Below are 21,425 nucleotides of genomic sequence, written 5' to 3' on the forward strand. Positions count from 1 at the left end.
GGCCACAGCGGGGGGGCAGGAGGGGGGGGTCAGGCTACCAGCAGTCTGGTTCTGATGAAGGAATGTCAAAAGAGAAATCTGGAGGAGGACGGGGGGGAAAAAGGGATAGTTACTGGTGAACATTTAAAGGAGGCTGGATATGTGGAGACCCAAATTACGTATAAGCACATAAGACATTATGAAATAAATAATTCTATAAATAAATAACATATTTTATTGCACTGTATTTCATTTTTTTCTGTATTCTTTTCACAATGATGCCCCCAAGGACAATTAACAAGTCCTTCATTAGTTTGTTTGTGTGTGCGTGTGTGTGTGTGTGTGTGTGTGTGTGTGTGTGTGTGTGTGTGTGTGTGTGTGATAAGCACAGAAACACATTGACAAGGACTACATTAGTGTGTTTGTGTGTGTTGGCTTCCTTGGCTGAAGATGAATAATAAATAGAAAAAATAATGAAAAAAAAGAAAAGGTTCACTTACATGCCACACCTACATGTAGCACTTTCACGAGGCACTTTGGAGTTTGGTTTATTTTGAAGCTATAGTACTTGCGTGTTCCTTGTTGTTCTGAGTTTGTATCTTCATGGCTAAATGCAATTTAGATAAACGTGTCAGCTAATGAAATGTAATGTAACATCTGCTACCAGTTTTATAGTCAAAACAAGACCATGTCACTGCTCTACTCTGTCCATTTCCGTGGCTGAGGGACATTATTAAACATTGTGCAGCCTATATACACTGCATGTCAATACAAATGCTCACACATTCTTTGAAATCCAAGACTGAGGTTTTGACGTTTTACAGCCATGAATGAGACCATAAAAAGCATCCATAAGTAAAGAGTAGGGAGTCTGAATGATGGCACAGTGAGACATCATGTACAGTGACATGGGGAGGGGGATGCAAGGGACCACTGTAGGCACATGATGTGACTGATCTATAGAGAGAGAGAGAGAGAGAGAGAGAGAGAGAGAGAGAGAGAGAGAGAGAGGGTGGAATCATCTGGAGGACAAACTGTCTGTCTGGAAGAAGCTAATTTGATCAGCCTTCAAGATGATGTGACACACACACACACACACACACACACACACACACACACACACACACACACACACACACACACACACACACACACACACACACACACACACACACACACACACACTTAATAGCAGTAATTCTTTAAAACTGCGCTGACTATATATAAAGCCTTCCTTAACTGACAATTGGAGCCTTGTCACAACCTCATCAGACAAGATCTCATCGTCAACGGCAATATTATGTAAAAAAAAAATAAACACAAAAAAAATTCACCTACAGTAGGCCTATAAAACGGAAGAATATGGAATATAGTCGTTTTTTCCCTCTCCCCCTCACACGACGTTAATACACTGCTAATGTTTCAAGATAGATTCGAGATTCAAGAAAACTTTATTTATCCCCAGGGGGTGATTAAGGGGGTAAGGCACGTAGAGCAGACATCGCAACAATGACAAAACATGACTAAAAATAGAAAAAATAAATGTGGCTACTGATCCTATGGTAACATTCTGGCAAATGATCATAGGCTATAGGTAAACAGTCACCTAATATATGTGACTGTAATATAAAGCACAGTTTACACTATAACACGTATGATGTCAACCCTTACTTACTGTTTCGTTGTGGTCGGTCCAGTGTGCGCTCTGTTGTTCCCCGCGCACTTCCTGCAAAGATTGAAGTGAAAGTTGCTGAAGAAGAAGACCGTCTGTTTATTTAGTTATTCATTTCAGAGACGACCTGGAAGAAGAATGAAGCGGCTCTCTCCATCCAAACTTGGTCTCGAAATTCATTCCAAATCTATAAAGTCAAACTGTGAGGAGCGAGGAGCTCATCTTTTTTTTCATTGGACCGAAACGATGCACGTCAGTCCAAGCTAATGCACGAGCCACTGCTGCTTTCAGCTGCTGCACGCACATACAGAGAGAGAGAGAGAGAGAGAGAGAGAGAGAGAGAGAGAGAGAGAGAGAGAGAGAGAGAGAGAGAGAGAGAGAGAGAGAGAGAGAGAGAGAGGGGGGGGGGGGGAGAGAGAGAAGAGTTTGTTTGTGTGTGTGTGTGTGTGTGTGTGTGTGTGTGTGTGTGTGTGTGTGTGTGTGACAGTGTGTGTGTGTGCGTGTGTGCGTGTGTGTGTGTGTGTGTGTGTTTAGGACCAAGGACAGCTCCATTCAGCTTTGACAGGACCTGGGCCAGCTGTCTGTAGAGTGGATGTATTTCAAAGGGAGAGAACGATGGAGTAAAACGAGTACCTGCAGGTCAGACACACAGACAGTACTGCTGCTGTCAATATCAGTCTGTAAAGATTGCATTAGAGTTTATAGTACTAAATGAAGTGAGCAGGAATTGTTTTTGGCGTTTATTATATAATAGCATAGAGTGGGACTACTTTTAAACCTCACTATCTTCATCAAACAATAATATTCACAACGGCACATACATATAAAGAAGAGCTGTAGTAGGGATGTATGGAAAACATGGCAACATTGAAATGAATATTCCACTTAATTCTACTCTATTTGTGAATACCAAGCTCGTAATAAATAACTGGCTTGTTGATGCTAACTGAACAGGTTGTGGGCGCTAAGTAATATTGATTGTCTGTCATACACTGTAACTTACACAATGTTTGAGTGGCAGAACCTCCATGTAGCTAGTATGTACATTAGGGTTTATCCTAGAAAAGTCAAGCTACCTTTTTCCTGTATTCGTCAGGCAAAAAGAAACACATTTTTACCATTCCTACTTTCTGACCCTTCCTTCACTCAAAATAAATGGTGGTACAGTCACTTAATGACAGAGTTGAAACAACAATTCACATGTGTACCATAAAACACACATGCCTATAAATGGTAAATGGACTTGACTTATATAGCGCCTTCTAGACGATTTTCTCAGCCCCAAAGCGCTTTACATATCTTACCACATTCACCCATTCATACACACACTCATACACCGATGGCAGTAGCTGCCATGCAAGGCGCTCTCTGAACCATCGGGAGCAATTTGGGGTTCAGTGTCTTGCTCAGGGACACTTCGACATGTGGCGGGGAGACGGGGGATCGAACCTCCGACCCTGCACTCCAGACTATATATATATATAGTATAAACACTTCCCCCTCCCCATTTAGACCCAGACCAGGTGGATCTTTTTTAATACTTTATTTATACACATAATCCATCATACCACAATGAACAGAGGAACAAGAAATATCAGGTAAACAAAAGCAGAGGGAAGGAAACGCATACAAACATCCCTGTGGCTCTAAGTGTAGCCTGTAGTGTTCCTGTATACCCTGACTGGCCTGACATTTGAATATCTCTGTCATGGCTCCAAAGGTTATTGTCTTTTTTTCGAATTCCTCTCTGATAAAGATTCTCAATGTGAGACATCACATGTAAACATTCACTTTTTCTTCTTTAAACCTTAAACGTCTCATTTTGGTCCAGATGTGACAGCTGTGACGTAGGTCTGAAGAGACTACGAGGAACTTACACATGTTTATGAAACATTTTTTTCCTCTGATGATTATAAATGACCTGTAACACTATTTTAATATAGTTATTTTTATGCCTTTTGCACGGGTCCGATTTTTTACCCGGCACAAAACGATTTGCGGGAGGCAGACCGAAACATCCTTAGTTTATTGAACAATAATAGATCAAAATTTACTTTGATATTACCATTATTAATCTTACATAGTCACATATAAATACATAACCTCAGTGCTGCACACTAGCAAAAATATTTAGGACAGCAGGCGCTGATGTTGTAAAAACACTACCTGCTTTTGTCCAAAGGGGCCGCTAGAATCAACAAGAACCAAAAGTTCCTCGTAGTCACTTTCACTAAGCAATTAAGGGGCTGAAGAGCTGTAGCCTTCCTAAATTTGGCAGTTTTATGAAAGCTTATTTGTTGTAGCTTTGTGTGCTTCTTAACAAAAACACAAAAATAAAACGTACAACCGGACTGGAAACAAAAAGATTTGGTTTGGCACCAGTGCATGAAAAGCCAACAGAAGCATTTTACACATATTTGTGTGTATATCATATTTTAGTTTTCAGCCAAACAGGTCTAGCTACATGACAGTGAGGGGGAAGAGGCGATGGAGCAAAGGGGAAACAAACGCACAATGCTCGTTGGACGGAGGTCGTCTCATTCTGTGCGACAAGGCGGGAACAAACACCATGCTCCACACTGAGGGGAGGGGTCTCTCTAACATGCAAGGGAGGAAATCTTTCTCATGCTTGGGTCAGGCCTCGCCTCACGCATGCACACGATACACGCAAGAGGGAGAGAGAGAGAGAGAGAGAGAGAGAGAAAGAAAAGGGTGTTTCAGCCAACCCCCAGGGCTCTGAAATCCTCCATAACATCTCTGGGGTTTGTTACAGGAGGGGGTCGGCCCTGAGACGACCAAGGCAAGAGGGCGTTCAAACGTTTCTCACGCTGCATATTCTCTGTGACACTGAGTAGTAGAAAACAACGGATAATTCCAAAGCGGAAAAAAAACACTTGTAACAAGGTTTCGCTGATACCCAAGCTACCAAAAGATTCAGCCAAATGTTACTCTTATGAGGGGGAGGGGTGGGGGGGGGGGGGGGGGGTCATCTAAACATAGAAATATGTCTACGGTAGTAAAAGCACATTCAGTTCGTAGTATAAAATCGATACATCTCTTAGAAACGTATTTACAAAAAAGAAAAAAGATCAAATAAAAGGTCACACATTAGAGGGTTTTGATGTCTCACTCTGGACATAAAATCTGGGCTAAGCAGAACATAAAACGGGGAAAAAAAACCTGTTCCCCTCAAAATGAGACTCTTCAAAACATACGACAATTTTAAATGAACATACAGTAGCTTTATATCATAATACTAAACTTTACAATGATACCAGACATGTCACTGCATCCTATGAGTCCACTGCTTGTGCAGAGTCCAGAAAAGTAAGCATGCAACACAGATCTGCTTTTGTACATACGGAAAATTAGCATCTGTAGACTTTGAACACACTCTCCCATCCAATTCTGACCCTATGTACCCCGACTCATCCAGCATCCGCCCACCAGCCACTGCTTGGGGGGGGGGGGGGGGGGGGAGAAAATGCAGAGACATTGTTAAGCGTTTCATGCTCTTTTTTCTCCATGTTGACTTAAAAACACTGTAGTTCCATGTCCTACAAAACAACAGATATATAAACGTAGGGGGTTTTCAGTGTGGCGACATTTGTTTGGGAAGCCAGATGGGGAAAAGAAACACAACAAGGATTTCAAAGAACAGCATTAGAAATGTTTTTTTTTAATCACCCCAAAACTTCTACTTTGGCACTCGTGTTAACAGTATACCACCTCTCTGTCCTTTTTATCTATTCAGTATATAAATAGAAATGACAGGAGTTAGCTGTTCAGAAGTAGATAAAGCCGGGGACAGAGCAGAAGAAAAAAAACACGTTCCGTTCTTGTCGTGCATTGCAGCTTGTTGCGTAGTAAGAGAGGGACAAACATCTTGCATCTTTAACATCTAATGAGATAGTAGAAGAAGAAAAGGCAGCAGGATTGGAGAATCACAGACACAGATTCAGAAGAAACAGAACATATTTATGAGATGTTTCGTGGGAAAAGGATGCAAAAAACCATCAGTGGGCCAAGAAGAACTTTTTTTTTCACGCCCACAAACATCATCACTTCAACCCTTGGCTTCCCTCCCCCTCTCCTCGGGAACTTCTGCACACAGATATCGATTCACTTTAGCAGACGGAATACTGTAGAGGACGACGTGAGTCTTTTTGACAGCGGGACGTTGTTGTTGGGAGTTTTTTTTTGGAAGGATCCAGTAGTCAAGTGACAAAGACAGTCCACATGCGTTGTTTGTGTTTTTGACCCCCCCCCCTGGGCCCTCTCCTCATACCACACTGTGCAGGGAGGGGTGGATGAACTGAGGGTTGATGCAGGAGAAGCCCGCAAACTCACTCTGGTCGATGTTGGCCATGACCAGCTGGTCTGGGGGAGTCAGCACAGGCTGTGTGCGCGTGAAGAACTTGTCAAAGTTCTCCGCTCCTTTGCCGCCCTGTTGAGAGATGTTAAATAGATTGTCAGATGTGGAGAGGATCAATGTGATTTTAATTAAAAGGTGCTTCGAGGAACTTTTGAAATATTTACAAAACAGTCACATTTTTTCCTCTGATGATCATAAATAAAATAACATGTAAAAGCAAACTGTGCAAAGAATGCTGTTTTTTATATAGTTTTTCTTAATACCTTTGTCATTTTGCGAAGAAAATTATGGACTGGATGTAAAAGCTCCTCCACACTCTGTTTTATTTGAAAGCTCGCCAGCAGAGCCAGAGGGAAGGTGGCACAAGCCCAGTGTGATGTGTAGTCGAGCAGAAGTTGGAATTAGATTAGGAGTAGCTAACCCTAAGCATCCGCAGTGGAGGTCAGCGGCATCAGTGTGCTGCTCTGCTTGGGGCTGTCATGTGTCTCAAACAGCTGAATATATATATATATATATATATATATATATATATATATATATATATATATATATATATATATATATATATATATATATATATATATATATATATATATATATATATGAAGGCTACATATACTACTGTACAAGACAAATTCTTCCAGAGGTGAAAGTCTGGAGGATATATTGGATTGCTGTTCTTTGCAACACAGTTTCTCATTAGACATACAGTATCATCACGTCTGAATGAAATTCTTTGTCACAGAAGCCTCAGATGGACCTTTTGTGTTTTCTATCCCTTCAAAGCAATTAATAACGGATTGTATGAACTGACAACTGTGATAGACTGCACAAAGCCCCCTGACTGACAGGATGGATTCCCTTTTTAGCAATATTTTCCTCCCACTGCTTGCAAAGTGAAGACAGATACTGTACATCCGTGGTGCTAACCCTGCATTTATTGTGTCCTTTGTGTGGAAGAAAAAGGGAACTATTTTTATCCTTCCGTGTGTCAGTGCTTGTTTTGCCTTTGGCGCTGAGGGGCAGTGAGGGTGGACGCAAACAGTGACCAGTAAGTGCAAAGATACACACAGAGAAGGAGCGTTTGTGGAGGAGCTTAAGGTGTGGGGAGGAGGTGGCAGGTGTTAGTGGCTGCAGCTGGGATCCGGCCCCTCTGCTGGGTGTGTACTAACCATTACACTGGAGTAATGGTGCATATGATTAACCATTGACTAGATTGACAGATGTATGGGAACGCAGACACACAACGCGCAACCATTCATGCAAACACTCTTAAAGACTCTCTGAGGAAGTGCGATCAAGAATGACACAGATTTTCTTTTTCTTTTTTGGCACATTGCAATGCCAAGAAAACTGAAGATGAGCGTGAGTGACAAACACTACAGGAGGTTTTATGGTGATTAGTTTCCGTCCATGTGTTTTATTTCTTTATACATATTGTTATAGATTGAATTAGTGTTGCACTCATGTATATCCTGCACCCCGGAACCTTTGTGTCTATACCTGTGTAGTGATTGCTCTGCACCTGAATGTCTCGTGTATACTTTGGCTGTTATGTCGTGAGCATGGTTTCAGTAAAGACACTAAACTGAGTTACAAGTGTGCGTGCATTATTGCCCTCGGGTTACCACACATATCATTAGTAAAGACGAGTTCATTAAAAACTTGTCGTGTCGTCTGGTTTTCACAGTAACATCACGCTACACAGCCACTGTTTTAGTGTTATAAAAAAAAGATTCAAAAGTTCAGTAAATTAAATGGCATCAGATGAAAGGACCTCGCGGTTTGTACGGCCTGTTTTTTTTTCATGAAAGGAAATGCCATACTCACAACAAAGAAATGTCATTAATTAACAAGATTAAACAAGTGATCTTTTGATCAAACACCATGTTGCCTCCTACGAACAGTTGCATTGATGTCAATCCAGCGTGCTTTACCTTTTCATCTGCCAACTTCCTGCACATTAGCTTCCCCTGCTGCTCATACACACATCAAATGATGCTTTGCTTTCCATAATCAATCTAAGGAGATAAAGTTCCGTGATCCGTGCATGAGAAATAAAACTTTTCTAATTATGTGAGATTGAAGAAACCCCATCTTTAAACTGTGATCAGTGCACAAGAAATACATTTCTGCCTATATCTGTTGTTTGTTTTTAATCATCTCTCAAATGCAATTTCTAATCTTGATGTATTTTATTCCCCCTGTAAAGCACTTTGAATTGCCTTGAGTCTGAAAAGTTCTATATAAATAAACTTGCCTTGCCTAAGTGATTTATAAGAATATGTGTTCTTTTGGTTAACATGTCTCCATTTAGACTTCTCATATCAGCTAAAGTCATTTTTTTTTACACAGAAGCAGCTCTATGGATTTTGTCCAACAGTGATCAAAATCTCAATTGTGTTCAATGTAGGCTGCATACGAGCAAGTACAATCTTTTAAAAATGTGAACCTGAACTTGGAACTTTTTTAGCCTCATTTGAATGGAAATACACAGTTTGACGTTTGAAAAAAACGACAATTTTTTTAGCAATTTGTTTAGCTGGATTTGCCAAGAACAAAGATTCCTGACATTACACCTTTAAATACCTTCTCTTTGATGTGCCAGAAAATGTAAGAAACTACAATAAAAGTCAATATTAAGATCTCATTTAACTGTGGAAGCTCAACTGCTTATGTGAAAATGTACAATGACATAAGCACATCTGAAGTACACACACACACACACACACACACACACACACACACACACACGCACACACGCACACACGCACACACGCACACACGCACACACGCACACACACACACACACACACACAGGTCTGACTCACCACTTTGGGTTTAAAAGGCGGCTGGATCTCTCTGTTTGCCAGACGGTCCCAGTCTATGCGCCTGAAGAAGGCCTGCTCCCTGATGTCCCTCTCCCCCTCCGGCCCACAGCCCAGGCGCTTTGACGGGTGCTTGGTCATCAGCTGGTGACATACAGTACAGAGGGGAGGGGAGGAGGTTTAGAGGATGTGACAGAGGCAGTTAACATGCTCCAGGGAAAGGGAAGGTTAAAAATAGTGAAGCAGACAAAGTGTATAATTTCTAAAGCTTTTTTAAATTATTTTTTTAAATTTGAGCTCTTATCACATTAACAGCAGCTGACACCAGCTTTAAAAATAGATGCAGGAAATTGCGCTGCCTTTTTCACGACGCGACTTCTGATTGGGCAGCCATTTTTAATTTGGGCCATTAACGAGACGAGAAGCAAACAATAAGAGGGATCAGGATTATCTCTTCTGTCACCTTCTCGGAGATGATGAGAGATAATAGTCTGTGAAGGTGGCACGCAGCGACGGGGTGAGGCGTCTTGATAAATGAAGGCGGGGTGTTTTATTAAAAAGAACAGATAGGGACGGTGCCTGAATCTTAATTGAATCTTCCATGGTGGGTGAATTGAAAAGTGAAAACTAATTTTCTTGTTCAGAAATAAGCTGTTATAATAACATCCATTTTATGATTTTATGTCTTCCCATTAATCGTATATTTTGTCAGAACATAGAGAGGAATGCCCTTCACAAAGGCCGAGGTGAAGTCTTCAAAGTGATATAAACAGATAAAGTGGCAACGCTTCAAGGTTGAGAAGCCTGGAACGATCAATTCATTTTCCGAATTGTGGCAGATACATTCTCTGTCAATTAACTGATACATTTACCAAGACATTTAGTACAACTTTGTTTTTGTTTTTCAAACGTGTCTGTGGAGGAGCTTTGTCAGGTCTTACAAAACAAGAGCATTTGTATTTACCAGGCAAGTGGGAAGGGGCTTTTAAAGATGCTATCAAGTTGCATTATGGGACATGTAGGATCCAAATGTCTTTCGAACATAACCCATAAAAGCTATATAAGGTCCAGATATCTAGACCTCTGCCCCTCCAATGTAAAATGTTATTTTTTTCACTTTGATTGTAACCAGTTCTCAATTTTTTTGGGAGGGTGATAAAAATTTGCCGGAGAGTCCCTTTAATTTCCTAACTCCCTGGCACCTGACAAATGATTAAAACATTGTCAAAAATTTGAACAATAAAACAGCCACTGCTCTCCGCTATATTACAGAGAATCATTGACAAAAACAAAGGTGACAAAATGATCACTGGAGGATTGTGTGTAATTTAAGTCTCAGGTTCACAGGTTCAAACACATTCAACAGCAACATTTAAAAGACTGTTTGAGTGAATAGATCAGGTTCCTTTTGACATATAGCACTTACTCCCTTGCAGATGGACACAGCTTCTTTAGACATGGACTTAGGGTAGGACACGTTGTGCTCCATGATGGACTGGAAGAGCTCATCTTCATCCTCTCCGTCAAACGGCGGCTGAAGACAAAGAAGAGCACAGTGTCACAGGTCTGTGAGGGCAACCTGCCGCTTGTTAAGTTCTCAAGTTACCACACTTCGGAGGGGGTCAGAGCACAGGGTCAGCCATAGTACAGCGCCCCTAGAGCAGTTTGGGGTTAAGTGCCTTGCTCAAGGACACAATGGTAGAGATGGTGGGCAGCGTAGACGTAATACCAGCCACCGCTAGTCTTAATACTAATGATGATGAATAATGGATTGGATTTATATAGCGCTTTTCAAGGCACTCAAAGCACTTTACAGGGTTCCAGGTTCCATTCATTCACACACAGTTATACTGGTGGTAGTAAACTACGATCGTAGCCACAGCTACCCTGAGGCAGACTGACGGAAGCGTGCAGCAGTCATACACAATCACACCAGGCAAGGTGGGTGAAGTGTCTTGCCCAAGGACACAACAACCATGACACAGGTGGCAGAGCAGGGATCAAACCGCCAACCTTTGGATCATTGGCCAACCCGCTCTAACACCTTTGTGTCCGGTTCGGGGGATCCAACCAGTGACCTCATGGTTCTCACCTCTTTTCATGTTGTTCCATGAAAAGAGGTGAGAAGGTTGGCACGTAGAGGTGAGCTGAGTGCAACGCTGTGTTACGTCATCACCTTTAACTCATGGATATTTGAGTTAGCGATGTTGTGTTGTCCATGGGTGGTATATGTACGTATGTATGGTGGGTGACAAATAAGTGCGACTGAAATGGTTTAGGATACAAAATGTTATGTTGCACGACTATTCCACTATATAAAAACAGAGAGCAACATTTGGCAGAAGTTGTTTTGTGTGAGTGTTTATGTGTGTGAGAAAAAAATAGCTTCTGCTTACCTGTTGCCTGGAAACTGCAAACCTTTATACTTGCTTCTCTCTTTTCTCTAAGTCTCTCTATACCTATGTAGTCAAGGTAACCCTTTGTTGCCGTTAAGCCCTGAGTAGCCCTTTAAAAGTATTTTTTTATTTTTTTTGCTTTTCTTTGTATTAAATGAGCTTTTAGGAATGTGATTTTTCCACTGTGATGACATTTATATGATAGAATAGTTAACCATATTTCTAAGGCATTTAATGGAAATGGAGCTAACTGTGCAGATAGTTTTGTGTGACTCTATGGTTTATTTTTTTGAAAGGACCAGAACTGGTGCAGTGAAATGACGTCTTACCTGTCCTGCCAGCATCTCGTACAGTAGAACTCCATAAGCCCACCAGTCCACTGATTTTGCATAAGGCTGGTATGCTATAATCTGGTGGGGACAAAAGGGGAAAGAGACAATTTAGCATTTACACACACACACACACACACACACACACACACACACACACACACACACACACACACACACACACACACACACACACACACACACACACACACACACACACACACACACACAGACAAACCCTTTTCAACCCCTCTCTCTATTAACACTGTGTAACTGTTGGCAGGCAGAGCACACGCTGCAGTGTTACATACATAAAAGAGCTTCACTAGCTCTAAGAGTAGCATTTCCCTCTAGTAAAACTGAAACCAAATCAACCGCTATTCAATGCAGTCAGCTATTTTGAGCCGCGATAACAAAGGCTCTTTCTCCAAGCCTCCAATTTGCCCTCCCACACCTCTATCCCCGAACAGCCTATACACACACACACACACACGCACACACGCACAAACGCACGCACACACACACGCACGCACGCACGCACGTACACACACACACACACACACACGCACACACACACACACACATAATGATAAGCATGCAGGCACACAAGAAGAGAGCCTAATCACAGCTGCACTTGCCTTTAACAGAGATGGAAAAGCAGCAATTTATATAGTTCACAAAGTGACAATTTACTGCTCAGCTGTCTAAAAAAAAAAACAGACACCCACGCATCTCGTTTTTTTTTCTCTCTCACTCCTGAAAATACTGTTATTGCTTAAACAAAAATGCCTTCGAGTCAAAGACAGCCTAGGTTTTGTGCTGCAAAACCATACGTTGACGTAATTGGAGCCATTAGGCATTGAAATAATCATAAAGCAACCACCAAAAAATACTAATTATGACTCTTCTGTGGTGATTTACCATGGACAAACCCCTGTCTAGAGGATGTTTTCTGTGAGAAGCCAGGACCCACCTGAGAAACACTATGCTCCATCATGGGAGTGGACAGACATACATATGTACACATGCAACGGAACAGACAGCATGTAAAAGCTCTTTACACTGTTCAAATTGAAAGCAGAAATACCACAATGTAAAAAAAAATCCTCAATTGCAAGTTAAAGTCCTGCAGTGAAAATGTAACTTATGTAAACGCTTGTTAGTGGTATCAACAAAACATAATTCGAGTGTCAAAAGTGAAAGTACTCAATACAGAGAAATTGCTTTTGGTTTGTTACTGTTAATGCATGAATGTGTACACATAGCATGTAACTGTTTGAGATGTAGCTATTCCAATCATTTCCTAAAAATTAACTGGAAAGATTATAATAATAATAAGGAAAGCAGGCAATGTTCGATGAATAAGATTCCATTTAATTCATTCCAGGGAGCTGTTAGTGTTACATTATATTCGTTGTATAGCCTCTCATTAAGATTTTAGTCATACCTTCATGGAAATCTCCCTACAAACCATCCATCTTTATCAGTGATTCAGCCCTGATAACTAAATCAGAACATTCACTACAACTTTCGCAATCATTTGTATTAAATGATAGCCATTTTTCCAGGGAAATCCATCAACCGTTGCCAGGAAATAACTGTACAATAAGGCTTTACTGCGAATTTTGAACTACTTTGTATGCCGTGGGTTAGTTTAATCTACAACAATTGCATTATTACATGTTTTGTATGGAGAATATTGGTGAAGAATCATAATGGAGTAGATGTTATAAATGTATGCTTCCATACACTTTTTTCTAATAGAATAGGCTACTACAGAAACAGCCCAGCACCTCAGCAGAAGTTCTGGTTGTTTTCACCTGCACAAGAAAATTTTCTCAAATCTCTGCTACCCAATTTACTGTACAATAAACTCATACAGAACGGTGACACATGACAGGAAAAACAGACCAAATGTCAATTAAAAGTATAGTGCTATTTTTGGAAAATGATTGGACAATATCTGTTTTTGTAGAGGGGTGTGTCTGAAATCCTTTATACAGTGGATGGCTCATTATGTTTAGTTGTGTGTTATACCCTTACTGTAATGTGATCATCTGCCTCTCACCTCTGGTGCGATGTAGTCCGGGGTGCCGCAGAATGTGCGCGTGTGCATGCCTTCATACATGTTCTCCTTACACATGCCGAAATCTGCGATCTTGATGTGGCCCTCTGCGTCCAGCATCACGTTATCCAGCTTCAGATCCCTGCAGCAACGGAGAAGTATAGTGAAATACACTATATGTAAAATATGTACATTTTATATATATAAAAAAATAAATTCTCATGTGTGAGGGTACATGTAAATATATGTAGCAATCTGTCAACAATGTGTTAAAATATCATATATAAGTGAAGCCAATATGATGGTTATTAATGACTGAGGATTGGAGAAGGGGTAGGATTCAATAAGGCTAATAATGCTTCTTCCTACAACTTTTTGGACATGTTAAATTCATAGATTAACTTTTTTGTTTTGTGTTATTTTGCTTTTTGTTACTGTTTTTTTTTCTGCCATTTTTGGGGGGATTGTTTTTACATGTTCCAAATAAAACCTTTGTGCATTCATTCATTCATTCAGAACATGTTGTTCTTGTTGTGTGTTGCTGTCAAGACGACAGAGAACTAGAACAGTGTTGGTCTACGCTCTACACAGCCCAGTTTATCTGTCTGCAGTAAACAAATCATTTCTCAGACCCAAATAATTTTTTTTTTTACTCCTTGTATTGCCTCCCCCTCTGTGCTTTCTACACCAAAACCATTCAGTCTGTGTCTCTGCTTGTGTTCCATCTCTCAGTTCTTCATTTCCTTCCCCCTCATTCAACACTTGTGGCAGCTATATCTGTCACAAAGTCATTTCAGGAAGACAGACACAAGGCCGGTGGGGTATGTAGAACGGATGGGAGAAGAGGAACAGGGTGACCTTAGTCTCTGTCAAGCAGTTCTCTATGTCTATCTATCTATCTATCTATCTATCTATCTATCTATCTATCTATCTATCTATCTATCTATCTATCTATCTATCTATCTATCTATCTATCTATCTATCTATCTATCTATCTATCTATCTATCTATCTATCTATCTATCTATCTATCTATCTATCTATCTATCCATCCATCCATCCATCCATCCATCCATCCATCCATCCATCCATCCATCCATCCATCCATCCATCCATCCATCCATCCATCCATCCACCCACCCACCCATCCATCCATCCATCCATCCATCCTCTTCCTTCCATCTTTCCTCCCCATTTGCCTTACTTACATGAACACCCTTTTATAATAAAAAAGTAGAAGAAGCCAGAACTTTTCACACTATCAGTGACATAACGATGAATGAGTTTGAGCTGATTTCTTCTCTGACTCACCCACCTGTAGATGATTCCCTTTCGGTGCAAGAAAAACAAACCGACGGCAATCTCTGCGGCATAAAACCTGCAAAATGAATAATAAAAAAAAATTAAAATAAGAAAAAAGAAAGAAATCTGAAAGACAAATGCACACCTTAAAAATATAACATTTGTCAGTGAAGTGGTTTAAGTGAATTACAAGAAAGTGATACACAACCATTCGCATGTTAATGAATAATTCTAAATATCAATAATACCTTTATGACTTCATCAGCGTCGTAATAATCTGTTTGGCCTCAATATACATCAGATCTATAGCCTGGCATTCCCAGACCTGCCACTAGGCGCTGGCAAATTAAATTTGCTGCGCGTGTTGGTCTGGAGACGCTCCGTTGAAGCTTATCAAGACTACCAGAAATCTGGTATAACGTTTCAATTGGTTCTATCTAATATGGGCGCGCCAGAGCCCTTTATATGGTGCTCTGGGGAGGACGTAACCGGATGACGACAGTGACGTGCATGCGACGTCGAAGCTGTGATAGTAAACATCAAAGATGGCTGCGGATATGTTGTGTGAGTTTGAGACTGCTTTGGCCTCGACCCTTAACGAATTGGAAGACGGGACTCATAGCTTTCACTAGCAAGTAAGTGGAATGTTCTGTTTTGCCGACCGACAACGGCAAACGTTTAATTGAACAGTTTAACAGCTGTTCGCTAAACGAACGGGGCTTACGTCACTTGTGCATCGCTCTGATTGGTTGTAGTGCTATCCAACTGCGTGCAGTGGCATTTGAAATGCACGAGTAGGAGCCGCCCCTAGAGTTGGAAATTACTATTGATCGTCGCCAGACCCTCTATCGTTCAAGATATCAGGGTCAGGATTTCCAGGCTATCAGATCTACAGTATCTAATCCTAAATCACATAATGAAATGAAAGTGCATTTTTTTTACTGGTTACATTAAAAGGCTTCATACCCTGAACCATGAACATGTTTGCATACAACATTTCAGAAGTTTTAGGTCTAGTTTTGTAGCTCAGTGTTGCGGCTTCGTACCAACTCAGGGACAGTCAAACCATTTAAGCTGAAAAGAGTGCCCGTGGTGGGTGAACTTTATAGAGTGTCCTTACACTGCCTGGGGCTCCTTGAATTTGCCCATGCGTTGGATATGATACATGAGGTCTCCCCCGTTGATATACTCCATCACAAAGTACAGCCGATCCTAAAAAAAATAAGAAGCAGCTGTTAATCAAATCTAAACTAAATAAAAGTACTGACGTCCACCCGGCTAAAAACAGCAGTGTATATACTTTACATTTAATATGAATATACATTGGCTTATCTAATAGTCTATAACTAAACACCAGTGATATTAAAATGCCTCCACTGTCTTTTTACTTTTCTCATATACCTGGACTGTGACTCAGCTTTGATCAGCAAAGTTTTTATTAGAGTCACCCTGTCTAGGCACAGACTTGACGTCATACCAGAGACTTCGTATTCAAGAATGGTCCCAGCTCAATATCTATCCCGCCCTCTCCCCCTGCATCAATATAAGACTATAATGCAGATACATGGCTGATAAAAAATGAGTGATGAGAGGGAGCACAATAGCACCCTTCAAGCCAAGTGTGTGTGTACTGATTCTCTTTTTAATGTGTCTGAGCAGTTCCGAATGCATTAGGTTGTATGCTACACACTATATTGTATTACACTATACTACACACACACACACCACAGTCTGGAAGCAGGAGTGGAGCTGTGTGAGGAATGGAGGTTTGTCTCTCTGGGCTAAGACCCTCTTCTCCACCATGGTGCACTCCACGTCATCATCCTGGATCACCACGTCTTTCTTCAGGATCTTGATGGCGTACAGCTCCTCTGTGGACTTCATCTCTGCTAGCATGACCTGAGGAAGGGCCAGAAGCAAGGACAAGAGGTTTACAGTCTGAAGGAGCGGTATTCATAATGTAACAGAGGGGCCCATTCCATGCTCGGAAATGCAGTTACTGCTCTGTGAAATATCATGTTGTGTAAATACATTTTTGAAAATAACGATATTGAAACTTTTTAAGTTAAAAAAAAACAAAAAAAAAAAAACGATTTTGGTTGTCTGCCATGGGTGGGTTATCTATTAGAATCGCATGCTGTAGAATTGCTTAGAAATATGGAATTGGTGCATATGGAATTAAGTCCTTTGATGTTTTTCTTTGAGAAGATTACCTGTTGAATACATCAATCCGATGGTATTTAGATTTTTCTTTCTTTTTTCTCCATGATCATCACAGTTGAGAGTAGAGAGTGGAAATGGGGAGAACGAGAGGGGGATGACATGCAGTATAGGTCCATGGGTCAGATTCGAACCCCACTGCGACAAGGACTGAGCCTATATGGTACACACTCTACCCACTACACCACCAGAGCCCCCCCAATCACTGAGCTTGGCTCTCACCTTTCCGAAGCTGCCCTTCCCCAGCAGGGCCAGGAAGTTGAAGTCACTGAGCCGGACCCGGTCCATGTTCCCTGAAGGCAAGCTGAACCGCCGGTGGTCCGAAGGCGTGATCACTTTCTTACCGTGGCCCATCTTGGCTTTCTGTGGTATTACAGTTAAAAAAAAAGAGTATATTAAAGATTACACTTTACTCAAAAATATAACGTTTTGATAGGTTAGCATTCACAAATAAAGCAAATGTTAACAACAAGAATAAAGCAAACATGAATATATAGATTTTTTAATAACTTCAGTAAATGACATGATGGGGTCTAACTGCTGGTCTGGGGTCTGTTATTCTCATTTAGCGTTCAGAGAGAGTGTTATCCTTGTGTCGCTTGTTTTCACAGTATGATTTAGTTCGGTCACCTTTTCAGAAAGATGTCGTTTATATCATTAAAACACATTAATAACCGATCATGTAATAACCACAAACGCATTTTTTTAAATGTAAAATAAATATCTCTCTTAAGTGGGTTGAAAATCCAAAGACATCAATTCATAATGAATGCAAGTAGCATAGAGTAGTGTAAAATATTATAAATTAACGTTACATTTTCAATCCCATTGGAGATATTTTCATGGTGTTTTGCATGCTGGCCCATTATATTCTAACACATGTAATTGTTTAGCAGTTATTACGTTATCATTTGCTACATGATGGACACATTAACATCTCCCACCATCATGTAAACACTGGTTGGCTGCATTTTAAAAAGCTGTATCAAATCAAAAGCTCTTTCAGCATTTCTGTAAAGAGAGAGCACAGTGAGATATTTCCTCTCCACTGACTTATCCTCCAGACTTCCTCATCACAGACATTCAGCAGGATCTCGCTTTTGACTGGTGCATTTCGGGGGGGGAAATTGTGCGGTGGGCACAGCGCATTGCGAGGTCCCCTGTTGTTATAATGACTGGCTTGAGCGGGTTTGAACAGAATGGGCAATTAGGAAGCTGCCAGCTCCCCAATCACAGCTCAGGCACTCATCTGTTTCTGTCAGATAGAGCGCAGAGAAAAAACAGGGGCAGAGTTGCCAGGCCAACCGTTTCTCTACTTTTGACTCAATGTGGCAACACACACTGGACATAATGATTGTCCCATATTTGACTGTGTTTAATTGTCTCCGCAGTCAGCATGTACGCGCCCGGTTGGCACAATCACTTCACCTGGCAGAGATAGATATGAAGAAAAATGTGGCAAATAAAATAAAAAACGTTAAAGAGGGACTTTTTTAATGCCATTATATCGTATTTTGATTATCATTTTTTTTTTTCATTAAATGTTTGCTTGTTTCTTGTGAAATACTTGATATTTTCGCCTCTTCAGCCCTTTAACCTTTGGCCTTGATAGTACAAAACATATATAGTTTTGGGTTAATTTGGTTTGGTCTTTAGTGTGGGTGAGTTGACATAGCCGTTGATGGGTTGAGATATTTTTGTGGATGTCAATATTACACAAACGGCAGGAAACATTTGAATTAAATTGATCCCATATTTTGTCTTCCATTTTGAATCATCACCTTTACTTTGCTATAACACATCTCTTTGTCATTTTCAAAACTAAAGTACATTTATATAAACTGCACATGTCTGACATGGACCTTTTGACTAGATACACATGAGACATAAACAGAAACACACATCTACCTGTTTGCACACAAACAAAAGTTGGAATATTTATAGGCTATCGGAGTGGCCACACAACGTTGCATTCCAAGGCGGACATGATGCAGGCAGTCTTATAATAAATATAACACTGCCACCGTGTGGAGAGATTGGGCATGCACACCACAGAACCTGCTTGTGTGTGTGCAGTCATTCATTATTTTGCTGTAGTTTAAGTGACAGTCCGTTCATGCTCAGCCTTCTATAGTCCAAAACCCAAAAGGCAGACTAGTAGAGGGCACACTATGGACTGTGTTGTCAGCCAATGAATAGCAGGAGTCAAGCTCTGTTGGCCAATCACAGCTCACTGATAGTGGTGAGTACAGGAGGATGAGTACACTGCAACACCTGTTGTGTTCAACACATTTACTAACAATGATGCTGTTTGTGTGTAAGATAGGGATAACATATGATCAAGCTGTTATATGAAGCTTTTATTCACATTGTATCTTCATATGTGTTGCGAAAACCTCGGCTGTTCAAAGAGGATGTTGAATTTGTGCTCTTGAACAACCAGCTGCTTTGCTGTTTGCACTGTTAAGTCAAATACAAACACTGCAAACGTCAGACTTTGCCGATTCTGACCTTTGGATCAGATCCGGCAAAAAAATCCTCATATAACGACAGAATTTTTCTTTCAGATTACTAACAGGATATGTAGTCCCCTTATGTTTACGTGGGTGAAAAAAGAGTGGGACAGAAACAAGTAGGGAAGTTAGTTAGCGAGAGGAGAACATCAAAGCACGTTCACTTAGTGTGCATAACATAACAGCAAGCAAATAGGGGCTGGTTCAACTATATTCTTGTTGAGCCTTTGTTAGTAAATGAGATTGATTTGTGGAAGTCCCACAAACCATCCCAACACAGCGTGGTAAGTGAGAGCGATGCAAGCTGACAGCAGCCAGAGAGAGAGAGCAGGGACGGAGCAGGCAGAAGAGCTACCTTGAGATAGTGGATATTTAACTGGCAGGCCTAGAGGAGAGAAGAGACTGGCTTATTAGTGGGGTCAGAGGGTGGCTGCTGCTGAGTCTGGCTGGAAATAAAGAAAGTGACAGTATAGACCGATGAGTGGTTCACCCCCTATGTCTTGAAGGGATAACATGACAGCACTGCTTACATCTGAAAAAGTCTTTTTCTTATGTCATAGCTGGTTGCACCGCCCCCCCCCCTTCACCCCCAGTTTCCACAGCAACCGCACACTTGCATGAAGACTCTTGCCTCGTGGGGAATGTCAAGGTCAGCGTAGTACAGTGCACAGAGACATGGCAGGATTAAAAGAACAGGAGTGTCTGGAGGGTTGCCATAAGGAGACAACATATGGAAACACCTGCAGGAGTAGTAGGCTATTCTAATAGATATGCCTTCGCTCTCTTCCAGGCTGAATCCCACACTTCTTTGCACTTGTTCCCGTTCCACCATTACTAAATATAGCGGCAGCTCTCCACTAATATGGATGTATAAGTACAAGTATAGTTTTAAATATCAATACTGTGTGTATTAGAACGTTTACCAGATTACCCTGTATTACCTGTCCAATGTGTGAGCAAACAGTGGCGCACGGGTAGACAATGATTACAAGGTCCTCCATCTTTGTCCACTTGCAGATCTATTGAATATTTTCGAGCAATAACATTATGTGCTACTCTTCATTTGAGACCTCGAGATAACTGCCAGGGTTTGGAGTAGTGTCAGGAATTGAATTACTATTGCAGCTGCACTTCTCACACAGGAACTTTCCTTCTTTTGTCAACTATATATTCGCCTATATGGGATTCTCCTTTAAAAATCAATAGCATCCACTTTGAATGCCAGTATAAAAGGATCTCTCTCTCTCTCTCTCTCTCTCTCTCTCTCTGTCTCTCTTTCTCTCTCTGTGGCACCCCAGGGAGAACAGGACCAGGTTACCATGGTGACAGAAAAGAGGAACACATTTGGTTGAAGTGAGTGTGGACAATAGACACGGGTGTGACATAAGAAAGTGACGTGTGCGTTGGATTACGTTCCATAAGGTAGCCTCACCTCAAACTTCTGCCTCAGCTCCAGGTTGACGTCATCCACCTCGGGGATGGGGACGTTGTAATACTCCCCCTCCTCCTGGTTCAGCAGCTTGTACCTGAGGGGCAAGAGGAAAGAGATGGAGGAAGGTTGGGAAGGGAGGAAAAGCTATAGGCATTTTTCAAACCAGCTTGATATGTATGCTGCTATAGCGGCAAAACAACTCCAACAATGGGGTTTCTTATGTTTTTTAATGGTTTCTGCTCTTTTTCGAGCTCAAATTGTACACTAGCCTTTATGGGCGAGGGAAGTTTTCCTAACCTTCAATCTGCAAAACCC

General features: G+C 41.1%; 1 protein-coding gene across 2 annotated transcripts in view; it reads right to left on the minus strand.

Moving 5' to 3' along the window:
• Positions 1 to 5,933: 5,933 nt before the first annotated feature.
• prkcab (protein kinase C, alpha, b) overlaps positions 5,934 to 21,425 on the minus strand; it is a gene marked incomplete at both ends in the record, with an annotated part of 113,549 nt that continues 98,057 nt past the window's right edge. The window contains 10 exons of one of the 2 annotated variants that reach the window (XM_080044111.1): positions 5,934 to 6,098; positions 8,858 to 8,998; positions 10,281 to 10,388; positions 11,580 to 11,660; positions 13,648 to 13,786; positions 14,959 to 15,021; positions 16,066 to 16,157; positions 16,671 to 16,844; positions 17,388 to 17,528; positions 21,111 to 21,204. In XM_080044111.1, coding sequence (XP_079900237.1) covers positions 5,934 to 6,098; positions 8,858 to 8,998; positions 10,281 to 10,388; positions 11,580 to 11,660; positions 13,648 to 13,786; positions 14,959 to 15,021; positions 16,066 to 16,157; positions 16,671 to 16,844; positions 17,388 to 17,528; positions 21,111 to 21,204 — 1,198 coding nt within the window. Of the gene's footprint in view, positions 6,099 to 8,857; positions 8,999 to 10,280; positions 10,389 to 11,579; positions 11,661 to 13,647; positions 13,787 to 14,958; positions 15,022 to 16,065; positions 16,158 to 16,670; positions 16,845 to 17,387; positions 17,556 to 21,110; positions 21,205 to 21,425 lie in introns of both variants that reach the window. The other variant, XM_080044110.1, reaches the window with a different exon arrangement.

This window comes from Ammodytes marinus, assembly GCF_949987685.1.
Source record: "Ammodytes marinus genome assembly, chromosome: 16".
Taxonomy (NCBI): Eukaryota; Metazoa; Chordata; class Actinopteri; order Uranoscopiformes; family Ammodytidae; genus Ammodytes; species Ammodytes marinus.